General features: G+C 35.1%; 1 protein-coding gene across 2 annotated transcripts in view; it reads right to left on the bottom strand.

Annotated features, from left to right (window-relative positions):
* Positions 1-12,678, bottom strand: part of LOC122628320 (neurotrimin-like) — a 148,071-nt gene extending 135,393 nt beyond the window's left edge. For both annotated transcript variants that reach the window (XM_043810506.1, XM_043810507.1), the window contains exon 1: positions 12,406-12,678. In XM_043810506.1, coding sequence (XP_043666441.1) covers positions 12,406-12,502 — 97 coding nt within the window. In that variant the 5' untranslated portion in view covers positions 12,503-12,678. The remainder of the gene's footprint in view (positions 1-12,405) is intronic.
* Positions 12,679-13,054: the final 376 nt, after the last annotated feature.

Here is a 13,054-nt window from a genome sequence, read left to right as displayed (position 1 = left end):
TCTAATATAAAGAAACTATTAATCAAGAAAACAATTTTAATTAAAGATAATTTGGGAAATATTTGATCCGATGTTAAATCAAATTTGTAAAGGAAAAAATTTTAATGTAGTCGTGCATTAACTTAAATCATCATGGTCAATGAACATTATCGAGTGTACTACATTTTATAACGTATATATATCCGCTTCGGTTTCCGCATCAAACATATTTTGGACAATATCGTATTTGCAATGAATCGCTGATAGTTCAAAGAGTGCTCTTATGATTAGCAATCGGATTATATGGGCAGCCATTTAGATAAATCTTTCGAAACGATCGTAGGATGAAAACGCGTTCAAATTGAAAACGTTTTTTCCGACTATTTTTAGTTTTCAATGGCAACGATCGCGAGATAGCGTAAAATCTAGTTATATTGACGTTAACAAGAAATGGAATTCCAGAGTAAAAAAAAAAGAGAGAAAGCGAGAAAGAGAGAAGCATTAATATTCACTCGCATCGCCTGTCGATATAGCATCGAGCGCGATTTCGTTCGTTAAATTGGTCCTAGCAATCATTCGGAAAAAAAGATCGAGTCGTTTTAAGGTAAATCAATTTAAGTCAAACAAAAATCTCAGCTTAACGACTCGAACACTTATGCAAATTTTACGATTCTCGCCTCCTAGTTACACAGTTTTAAATGTCTATTTGATACATAGTCAATCTTTTAAACATATACTCTAATGACTCCTACTGCTTGGTTATCCGTAAAACAGCAGTAAAACCAAGTCGAATAAATTTATGATAAAGTTTAAACGAAGTTTGTTACACTTAAAGTTCTAATTGAACGAACACAATTTAATAGTTTCAAAGTGGAAGTTTGAACCAAAGAACCGAACTATGATATTTTAACAGATCACTATATAATACTTAATAATGAAGGAAATAAAAAATGAAAGATAAGAGAGAAGGTTAAATTCGTATAGAGAAAAAGCATTGAATCCACTGGTCAATGACTCCTCGAGATAATTTAAATAAATATAGACGGAATGACTGAAGAAAATTGGAAATTCTCGTATACATATATATATATATATATATATATATATATATATATATATATATATATATATATACATATACATATATAAATAACGTGTTATTCGAGACTGAGCGAAAAGAACATTGAGAAGGGTTCGCACTCAGAAGTATGCATGTCTAGATATATGCAGGGTTAGAAGGATTCTCTATTGGCCTGGTGCTTCGAAATCAACGGTTTGTTTATCCCACGAGGGTTCGTAAAACTGATCCAATCATCGAACTCGCGCCGCTAGGATAAGAAGAACCAAGGATGAAGTGCCTGCAAATGGCTACCCAGTGAATCCTTCGCACCTAAGGGTAGAGAAACGATGTATACGTGGTCGGCAAATCGGTCAGTCGAAAGCCATAAGTCGGGCAACCCAATTTTACGAAAGGAACAGAAAAAAAAACTTCTGTAAAGCCGATCTAAAGCGGACCATCCTAACAAGCCCTTTCGGGAACCATACACAAAGAATTTTTTAGCAAAGTAATATGTCATTTCTTACGAGCGAAGTCTTTTAAAATAATCTTACAACGAACGCCTCGATTTACCGTAGAAGGAAAAAAGTTAAAGATTTCGTTTACTACACACATACACACACATGACAACATCAACTCGTTTTCATTAAAGTCGATTGAATTAATGTCAAAAACAGATATTAATTCTGATATTTTCAAACTTCTTATAGGTATGTTTAATTAGATAAATAAATAGATTTCTGACATATTCATAAGAGAGGATTCATGAAATCAAAGTCTTATTCAATCTTTTCGAGAGATTTAATCTCAATTTTGCATTCCTTTTCTTTGACATATTCAGCTGAAAATAAAGAAACGATAAAATCAATTAAACTGTTGTGCAATAAAAAAAAAAGATAATTTAAATTTTGTAATTATGCGATAAAAACTCGAATTTCTGGAAAAATGTAATAATATTTCAATATATGATTTATATAGGTACATACTTAATAAACTGATAGAACGATCAAAGGAATATATGAACGAAAAAGTAAAGCAATTAAGACGATTTGTAAAATGAAATAACAGAATATGAAAGAAAAAATTAAAAAAAATTAAATTGATTTTTCAAAGAATTGGAATATTTTTTCAATGATATTCGAGATTTAAAAGAACAACTTTGAATATGACATTCTCATCAAATTCCCATTAACAGTACGTAAATTTTCATTAATTTCATTCGTTGACTCGAAATACGACGAATCTAGGTCGAAGGCAAGAAGCAATACAGTACTGAAAAATCAGAGAAATAATTTCTAAACTTTGCTTCTATTCGTTTACGAGTACGAAGTAACTCAAGTAAACTCTGCTTCATTTTGGCAGTAAAGCAAACGTAATCACGCTTCTGCCAGTGGTTCCACCTTTGCCAACGACAATAAATGATACAAAGTCTTATTTACCAGAAGATATGAAGGATTTACAAGAAGAGATCCTTCTGCTTCTCAAACCTTCGTATTACCTAAGAAACCTCCGTTTCTAGCAGTACCCGCTTAAATATTTATGCTTCCGCGTAGTCGCGCTCACGACGGCGAGTCGAGTTCCCTCTCGATAAATGAGTTTTTTCATTAACCATATTGCCCCTTCTCTCTCGTTCTTTCGACTATACAACGATATTGTATTTTTGGCCCTACAATATCGTGCTACTTTATCGAACAAAAATGTTCTCCATTGTAACAAATTTCCATCGAGTTATTAACAATTTCCATTCGTATTTAAAGAAAGGAGTTTCAATGGCCTCTATGAATGTATAACAAAGCATTCCCTTAAAACATAACCAAAGAAATATTCTTTGCAAACTTTGATATCAATTTAAAAAATTCATCTGATCATCGATATTTACGTTTACCTCGACCGTGTTTAAAATAAAAGCGTCAAGTAAGAAACATTAACTATGATAACATTTTTTGTAATGACTGAAAACTCAAATTCAATTAGATCCAACTTTTATAAAAACCTCAAAAATACTTGACGTCAGTAAGTCAAGTATGTCATCTTAATTAATGGTCAATATCTACAAAAAAAGCTTTCGTGCAGAAATACTTACTTTCCAATTCTATCGATAATTAGCCCTGTTTATTTAGTGTAAAAGTTCGTCACGTATAATTAATCGATACCTATTCGGTCAGCAAAATTTTTGGAATCTACAGTATCCAATTTGGATCCTGTGAGGAGTGAATGAAAACGTTGGCTATGTGATCATCTTGCCCTTCGCGCGTTATCAGCGCAGACAATGTAGATTAGCGGAATTGCTTTGCCTTAATGCACCTAGACTGTATTAGCAGATGCGGTTTGGCACGTTTACTACCCTTCTCTTGCCATCCACCCCTTCCTCTTTCATCCCTCGCCTACTCTATTTCTACCCACTTTTCTTTGCCATTTTGCATTCGTTCCTTATCAGAAAAGGTTTGAAAACGGGACGTACAAAAGTTTGGTTAATGAAAGATAGGAGAGAAAGAGAAAACCAACCGGAGAACTTCCAAGTCGCACTTTACTCGAATCGACCTGCTAGATCGTCGATTTACTTTATTACATGGAAAGTAAAATAGAACGTTACGAAGAATGAGATAGATTGTTTTCGATGGTTTAACAATCGTTAAATCATTTGTCGAGGTAAAATCGTATTTGTTTTATAATTAAAGAATATGTTTTTTAATAAATTCAACATATTGAAAAATCGGCAATATCGACAATCATTGATTAAAAATAACTTTATGATCCAAACGTTCTAAATTAACTTCTAATGACACAAAGATACATAGTATATGTGATATAATGTAACGAATCGTATTTGTATATAAAAAATGTAGTGTTGTTGATGGAATTGTTAAACGGAGGAATATATTTTCTTCGATCTACCAAAAATATTCTAGTAGCATTACTTGCGCAAGAACGAATCATGTTGCTTCTCGTCTCACTCTGCAGTGGTGTAAAATTTTTATATTGCTCTTTCGCTTTATACAACGTCCCCTTGATCAGGCATCCTGACGTTATGCTCGTACTCGGTAGGATGCATAAAACCACACGATGTCGAAGCATCAATATCAAGACCATACATTTTACTTTCACTCTCTCTCTCTCTCTCTCTCTCCCTCTCTCTCTCTCTCTCTCTCTCTCTTATTCTCTTTTGTCTTACGTTAACATGACTCGTTTCTCTATTCTTATTTGCTTTTCTAGCTAAAATACAAATTGTCTTGTCATCATCTATGTATATCCAATATCTATGCATATACCTACATGAATATCATTTCTACATTTTGCGTATCTACGCCAAAACGAAAAATACTAATCATGACTTTAAAATTACCACTACACATTGAAAAGTGTTATATGCTCGCTGTACGTACCATAGTTCTTAATTAAGACAATTTCTCTTTCTATGAATGATGCCTCAATTATTAAATGATACATCAATCCGGTCGTTGTGACGATGTAATCGGAAACGATATTGCTGATTCCATTATCGATATAATACGTATCAATTATGGTTATCTAGGTACTAATTTTGCAATTAACGCGAGATTAGGTTGTAGAAGAGCAGTAGTTCATCGATTGACGGCAATATGTGTAAAGCGCAAGCGCATATAATTCAAAGAATGAAATGAAAATACAACTCGTTGGGAAATCTTAATAAATACCGAGAGATATAGGTACCTAAGTTGAAAAACGGAGAAGAGAATCAAACATTTTTGTAGATTCGACGCGCTCCAATAAATCTCTTCGTCGAGCATTCGCTATCGAATTATTCGAGAGATGATCGCGCGAGCAGAAAATTGCAGTTACAAAATCGACCTTTTTAACGAGCATTAAAGCGAAATAAAGTTAGTATTTCACCCTCTTTTCGATTTGCTTCTTCTTTCTTTACTTTTTCAATGGTAGAACGTTCAAACGTTTGCGGGAATTAGTAGTGAGAAATACGAAAACGAATGATTTCATTGGCGATAATCCCAAAAGAAGGACTCGAAGTTTCGTTATGACGTTCTCTCTCCTTTTGACGCTTTTAATATTATTTCGGATAATTTTTTTTCCAAATCTATCCGCAAATGGAAAGTTTATAAATACCGTTAAAGCAAAGAAAAAAGTTCAGAAACGATTTTAAAAGCCAATGATTCCAGCCAGTTACGAACTTGTTTTAGTTTCGTGTATTGGAAAAGTCACTTGACTCTGACGACGAAAATCGGTTGTGGGTCAGACACGACAAATATGGGAATTGGCATAAACGAGGTACCATGCAAATATATTATCGCCAATTATTGCTCACTCCCAAATTTTGCTATTTTCACGGATATAAAATGCACACGTACTAAGCTTTTTAGATTGATACTGAACATAAAATACCTCTCGAGACCATTTGATATCTCAAAAGTGGTATATACTTCGATATCTTTGATTGTTTTCGAGATATTACCTTGTAAGAATTTAAATGCTTCATCCTCTGTTCCTTATTTACGATATGTATACGAATATATGCAGGATGAACAACGTCGTTACATATTAAATCGATCTCTTTTACAAAAGCATTATTGCAATTATGAAACTGTCACATCTGTAACGTAAGGCAGAATTTTTTTTATGCATGATTATTTCTTTTTATTATACCTATTCGTGCACGGCAGAATATAGATCAACGTGTCTTATTTAAAAATTATTCGTAATTATGGTAGTTGAACTATTGAACAAAGAGAAAAGTGTATTTAGTACGGAGCCGTATTACAAGTCTTACGTTGAAAAATTTATTACATGTACTTCAAATGAAAGTACATGCCGTCAAAGAAGGACGAATATTATTAAAAATTCCATAGCAAAAAGATTGAAAATATCTTCTTCTTTTTTCCATTACTACAAAAAAAAAATAAGAAAAAAAGAAAGACACAAATTTAGTATCTTGACGTAAATAGACAAGTGGTACGTAAATATATTATTTACGTAACGTCGCGTGCAATACTTGACACATAAAATGAACGCCTCGGAAGAGTAGAGATATTGTAGGAGATATAGTCTCTACGCCGATAATAACTTTTCTTTCGTCCATTAACATAATTCAGTAGAGTCTCGCATCAGTGTTGAACGAGCGATCACTATATGTAAAAACTAACGCGCGCGCGCCTGTTGTGTGTACGAGGCAAGCGGATGTTCTTTTTTGCACGAATGAAATTTCACCTTCGTTAGAAGCCGGCACTTCGCGAAATTCTGCCGTCTTACACCGGAATACCATGCACGATAACGTGAGTCTTCCTACTTACGAAGGAGAAAATTATGCTCGCTGTACGTGAAACAATACAAACAGCTGCTGGTTACTAGCATTGAGAATCATTTGCTAAACGCAATGCGCGCGATCGAGGGAACATTTGCATATGGCATTCGAACGATTAAAACTCTCTCACCGCTGTTAACGAACGATCCCAGTAATATTTTGTGGAAAATAAATAGAAAACCCCTGCGGAAGGTTCGATTCAACCTTTCGATAAAAAATTTTCCGTAGTGGTGAGCCTCGTAAATCTCGTCGAAATATAGAGAAAAGCGTATCGATATTTACGTAAAAAAAAAAAGAGAGAGAGAAAAAAAGAAAAACAAAAAAGACAGAGAAAAATAAACTTTTATCCTATCTCAAATTCCGATAAAATTGCCAGCATAGTTGCAACTAATTTCTTTGCCAAAATTATTTTGAACAATCTCGTCTCGTAAAAACCGATAGAATTTTTGTTTATTGCTTATTTAAAAATTTGACACTATTTTTCTTTTTTCTTTTTTCTTTTTTTTTTTTAGAAGATGAAAAGTTTTGCTTTTTACTTCGCGAAGCGTCAGTTCCTTAAATTAAATAGAAACGTATAACAATGTACACGCTTCTGACTCGATTATGATTTCGTGAATATGGCTCGAAAGAAGAGAGGTGGAGAAATAGGAATAGAAAATGGGGTGGTAGGTTTATGCCACCGCAAGATTTGAATATCCGTAAGTTCGCGGTAAGCTAGCGGCAGTGATATCGATCGTAGAAAAGCCGAAGGGACGAACGAACGGGCGATGCACGCGATCGAAATGCTTGTAACGCGGTTCCCTTGTTAAAAGAAGTCATTCTTTAAGTGAATTTTCTACCAAACCGATCATTCTTCTCAACTTTTCTTTCATAAACGCGGTGATAGCAGTGAATCTTATTACAGTGACGTAGTAACAACAGCAGAAGCTGGAATATGAAAATCTATTCGACGCGGAAAATGAAACGTTACCGACTCCAAACTAAAAGCTGGAGATTAACGAGATACAAAAAGAAAAGAATCTCGAACGTGGCTTGGATAAGCTTGCACTGAGAAAGCACATTAACGAAAAAAATGAGAGGCAGAGGGAGATATAGAGAGTTAGAGAGACAGAGAGAGAGAGAGAGAGAGAGAGAGAGAGAGAGAGAATGAGAGGGATGCTTCAAGGTGATGTACCGCAAGATCCAAGGGAATTCGTTCGGAAGACTAGCTTTAATCCACGTTCACATTGAACCTCAGATTCAAGATCCTTTTTACTCCTTCTCTCTCGTTTTCTCTCTTATTGTCAATCTTGATATTATCTCTAAAGATAAAACCGTTCCATTCACTATGTCCAAATGTCATGCATACAATGCAATTCGTCGCAATTATAGTACAAAGGATACGATATATGGCAAACAGTTCCAATGTCGGATAACTAGTGTGTACGTGGCATTATCCATTTGTTCCTATACGTCGCGAATTCATTAAACTTGTATCATCGGCGTAAATTACCACCATCCTCGACGTTACAGAGATTGTTTCACTAATCCGCCACATTACACGTCGTTTTTCATTGACATCTCTTAGAATCTTTTATGTGATTGCAGTTATTAAAGCATCATATTTAAGCTAATAGGTTACTGTGAAAATGTATGCATGTAGGCTTTTAATCGAACGTACACTACAATACAACGACGAACATTCGCTCGTGTCGAGTATGTACGGAAACCTCTTCGGATAGGTTAATCAAGCCGAATAGCTCTTCATGTCCGCGAAAATGCGCAGTTAATTGAATCGTTGTTCGAATCGTATATAGATAACTTCGAGTCGGCTGATTAGAACGTTCTCTCTTAACTCGGGCAACTTTGTTCCATCTAAACTAACGTTGAATTAACGAAGAACTCATTAATCACGAAGGAATTTAAAAGTGTAACGCATTCAACCTAGAAGCATTTTAGTTTGGATACCGTCCAGTGTTTATTCTCTCTTTTAGCTGTATTACGATGAACAATCGTTGTTACTGAATCGAACCTCCTTACAAATAATAAAAAACATCGATGCTAAATAAATAAAACGGATAAATAAATAAATTGAATTAAATGCTAAATAAGTAAAATAGATTTGGTATTTGTACGTACATAATATATGTTAGAAAAAGAGAAAAAGAAAGAAAAAGAGAAATAGACAGACAACTCATGAATCAATTTGTAACACGATTGCGTCAATAGAATTGGACTTTTTCAATGCAACTTGAGTAAATGAAATGTCAGCAACAGCTGAGAGTAACTGCACCAATAAGAACTCTTTCTTCGTAACTTTGTAACTAACGAAATTCTAGTAATAACTTTTGATAGAGAAAAAAGTACTTACTAGACCATTCCAATTATTACATTTGAACAATTTTTACCAAAATATAATTAAAACGTGAGAATCTCTACAAATGAGAAAATGCATTCTTCTGTATGTATAAAATGAAGGTAATAATACTCTTGCACATCTCGTGGCATCACGTTTTGTGAATTCAGATCTATTACAGTTTTCGGACAACATACTTTTAGATAAAATAAGATATAAAAAGAATATTTTTTCAAATACAACATATTAATGCTCTTAGTGACTCATATAATTCATAATATTATACTTCTGTAAGATCGAAGAAAGTGGAATAAAAATTTTTATTAATGATGACTTGACGTTATCGCTGATATTATTAGTAAAACATCGAGATGGTAACATGCATGGCAATATGTTTATGAGACAATAACGATGAAATATGTTCTATGCGAAATATTCAAATGACATTTCAGTAGTGTCGCTTTCCGTTTTTCAACCATTCGTTCATTTCTATCTCGTATTCCCAGATATCGTGCGTAATACTTAGTTGAAAGTAAATTATCGATAAAAGCCGCAACGTTACAAAATATTTAAAACTACGCATACACAATTTATTTATTTAAAACTACGCATATACAATTCACATTTATCGTTTTGTAATACCGTTTCGAGCGTTACTCACTCGGAAAATTTAACAAATTTTGCAAATTAACAAATTCGCAAAGCATTTTGCCACTAATCTTTTCAATTCAAATCAAAACAAGAAGATGGTATAATCGCGATTTACGCGAATTCTTACATAATGTTTATTTCTTACTAAAAAAAAAAGAGAAAAGATTAAAAAATTTCATGCAATATAATTGATCCATTAAAGAATTGTACTAGTCCATTATAGATAAAAGAGTAAGAAGTTCCAGAGAAGTTGGTTTAAAATTTCTGCGCGAAAAAGAAGTCTGCGATTCGAGTCTTCCTCTTAGAGGATATCCAATTTAGGAGAAGACAAACGTCGCGACACTTTCAACGGTAATGAAAGTGGAAGAAGTCTCGGCGCGCCCTTTTGTTTTCTTGCGTTCTCATACAAGGATATACACATAGCAAGTACTCCCTCGGTCGTCCTAGAATTCAATCAAACCGTGTTTACAGCTCAGTACACTTAATCCTCTTTATTGGATTCAAAGCATTTGCCGGTTCCGTATCTCAGAATTTGATCAATTTTATGGCCGAAGGATTTGAACGATACTCGTGAAAGCCATCTGTCTACTTCCACTCCCAAACGAAATTATATCGTTGCCCGTACCCGGATTATTTTCATCTTACATTCACCCTTTCCTTTTCAATCCCCACATTTTTTGTTTTTCGTTAACTCATCAACTTCTACTTCGTCTATTCGTAAAACCATCATTACGAAAGCGAATAAACAAGGCTTAGATACAAACGAAACTCTCAAAGCGGTTCTTCGTTTCCTTATATCGATTAATAATGTTGAAATGAATATATCTCAAGTACTGGCCGAGCACCTACGAAAATATACATTTTATTCCAATGATATCATGATTTAATAATTGCATAAAATTAAATATCTGACTAATGCATTTTTCTTATACGTTATGAATTATAAAAAAATTATTATTGATTATTGTAGCTTTTGCATAGAAGAGTAGTCTATTTGTGTTTTGAACGAATATCGATGACGAAGGAAAAATCACCCTTCTTCTTTCCTTTTCTCTCTTTTTCTCTGTCTACTCCTCTTTTAACAGTTCTCCTCGTCAAGATTTGGTCGTTACGATTATTTTAATAGCTCACGACACGCTATATGATTTATGGTATTACCAACAATATTACCACCATATCACCTCACTAGTATTACGCTCTATTAGACGAACGCGCGAAAGTGCGAACTACATCTGACGGAGCTAATGAACTTTATTCTAACGAAGGTAATCGTACGCTTAACTTAAACTTTATCAAATGACTTTATTACAATCGAAAAAAATACAAACAAGACGTTAACAATTAAATAATAAAATAAAGTTCATTTTTAAACGAACTAGGATCATGGATGTACGTCTCCGTCGCGTGGATTCTACAAGAATCAAGAAGATAAAGTATCGAAATTGCCTACGAAACTTTCTACTGGATCATCGATCGACGTCGAAATGTAAAAAAGAAGATTCACGTATGGGAAATTGGATTTCTTCGACGGCTATCCAACTTCACTCACCAAACTTCACGGACCACTTGCCATGTTTCAGAAAGGACAGCTTTATCAAGATACGATCGCTATCATCAAAAGAGAAGCTGAAACAAGCACTGCGGTATATTTTTTAAGAAATAACGAAATTACAAGTGCAAACGAGTACTATCGAAGAGATTTCGAAATTCGTGCGAAAGACGGTACATGAGGAAAACGAAAATTTTTGAAGATGGTCAAAGGATTAAGAATGTTTTATCTTAAAAGCTAAATAAAGTTTCGATAATTGCTAAGAAGATTATGTTTATGCAATAAAGAAAACAAAAGCTAATTACATGTTGGAGGAACTCGACCACTTTGTTCTGAAATGACCATAGTGACCGACCAAGAGAGAATGGTAATCATGCGTTTTAAACCATCCTGTTAATGCTACTTTCCTCTATTCTCTCCAAGTTTCCTCTCAAGTTTTTAACGACGTCGAGTTTCTTAATACTTTGCATCGTACTTTCGCCTTACTCGTGTTTAAGCAAATGTTTCCTCATAAATTCAACATGCTTTGATTCTTTCAAATTTGCAATTAACGTGTACGAACACGCGAGCGATTAGAAGGTATCTTCTCGCAAAATCAAATCGGTCTAACGCGGTGAAACTATCAATATCATTGAAAGGATGGAGGTTCTAGATGTACACATGAAAAACTAAAGAAAAGATTTTATGAAACGAAGTCACGTGTTAAGATAACAAGGATTTTCCGAAAATAACAAGCGCAAAGCCCAGCTTCGACAAAACTCAGTCACGTAAAAAAGGAAATAAAAATAACAAATCTCCTGGGACAGGCGGACGATCCGATTACCAATGACCTTATCACAGCTCCTTTATCATGATAATCATCCAATTAAAAATCATCTAAAGTACGAATCTCACGATGGCGTGAAAAAACGGTTCATTTATAAATACGGACGCTAGAAGACGGATCACATTAATCAAAGAGATCAACGTTCGAATTGCTTCCGAAGATAATTAAAAGAGGAAAAGAAGAATCGAACGTGTGCATCGAATATTAGAAGTCGAGTATTCGCTCAATAGGAAAAATCGATTCAATCGCGAAATATCCTAGATATACATATGTACGTACGTACCTATACAATATAAAGCGAGTAGCCTTGCATTATCTTTCGCATATATCAACGACCGAAATACCTCGATACTTCGATCCTCATTCCTATCACGACGTACTAGTAACTAAAGGGGAACGTCGAACGTCGAAGGCGTCACTTCTCGCAGGATAACACACGATAATCCCTCTTGCACGGGCTTTCGATCCTAACTTACGCTTCGCGTCAATCACACGTGACACTTCACCGTAGTAGGATGTGACCTATCGCGTCACGAAAATAAAGATGAGTCGATCGTTCTTTTGTCTTTAGTTTTTTGCTAGTTTTTTTTTTTTTTTTCTATAATAAAGAGCGAGAGAAGAAATAAAAAGGGTATAAAAAAGAGGATGGATGAGATGAAAAGAAAGGACCGAGTAAGACAGAAGGAGAGTTACGCGTCACAGGTGACACCGAACTCACCGACAATCTCCGTTCGGACGCCAACGAGAAAAGCAGCGAGCATCAGAAGGGGTTGCACCTGTCGTCTGTACGAACACATAGCACGTTTCTCAAGCATGATAATCGCGCGTGAGCGACACCGCGTATCCCAACGAGGGTAGCGCACGTCGCTTCGAGACTGAAGTTCCGAGCTCGTGCGTCGCTCAGTATATCCTCGAGGCCAACACACGAGGAAACACCCTCCTCCTATCGTTCCACACGCCCCACTCCGCGCGCGCCAACTCCGAGGGGTTGCTCGAACGTGCCACTACTCCCACCACTCAGCCACTCGGCGCGAGCGCGAAGCCACTGGCGCGGAGCTTCAAGAAGATCTTCTCTTTCCCTTTCTTTCTCTATCTCTATTTCTGCCTTTCTCCTTTTTTGCACGAAGTTATCGCTAAGTCTTTTCGACCTCACTTTTGAAGACAATTATAACGTTTCATCGATAATGCCAGATTTATATGTTCTGCGATACTCATCCTCTGTCGATTTTATTTAACTACCATGCTGTGAATTTCTAAGATTGTTCTAAATAAAAGATGTGAGGTGAGTAAAAGGATACGCGTGTAGGTATCCATATATCTACGTGTACGCAACTAAAAGGATTAAATGTCACACATAATTCAAAATG

Source organism: Vespula pensylvanica, chromosome 4, assembly GCF_014466175.1.
Source record: "Vespula pensylvanica isolate Volc-1 chromosome 4, ASM1446617v1, whole genome shotgun sequence".
Lineage (NCBI taxonomy): Eukaryota > Metazoa > Arthropoda > Insecta > Hymenoptera > Vespidae > Vespula > Vespula pensylvanica.
This window is presented reverse-complemented; position numbering and strand designations above follow the sequence as displayed.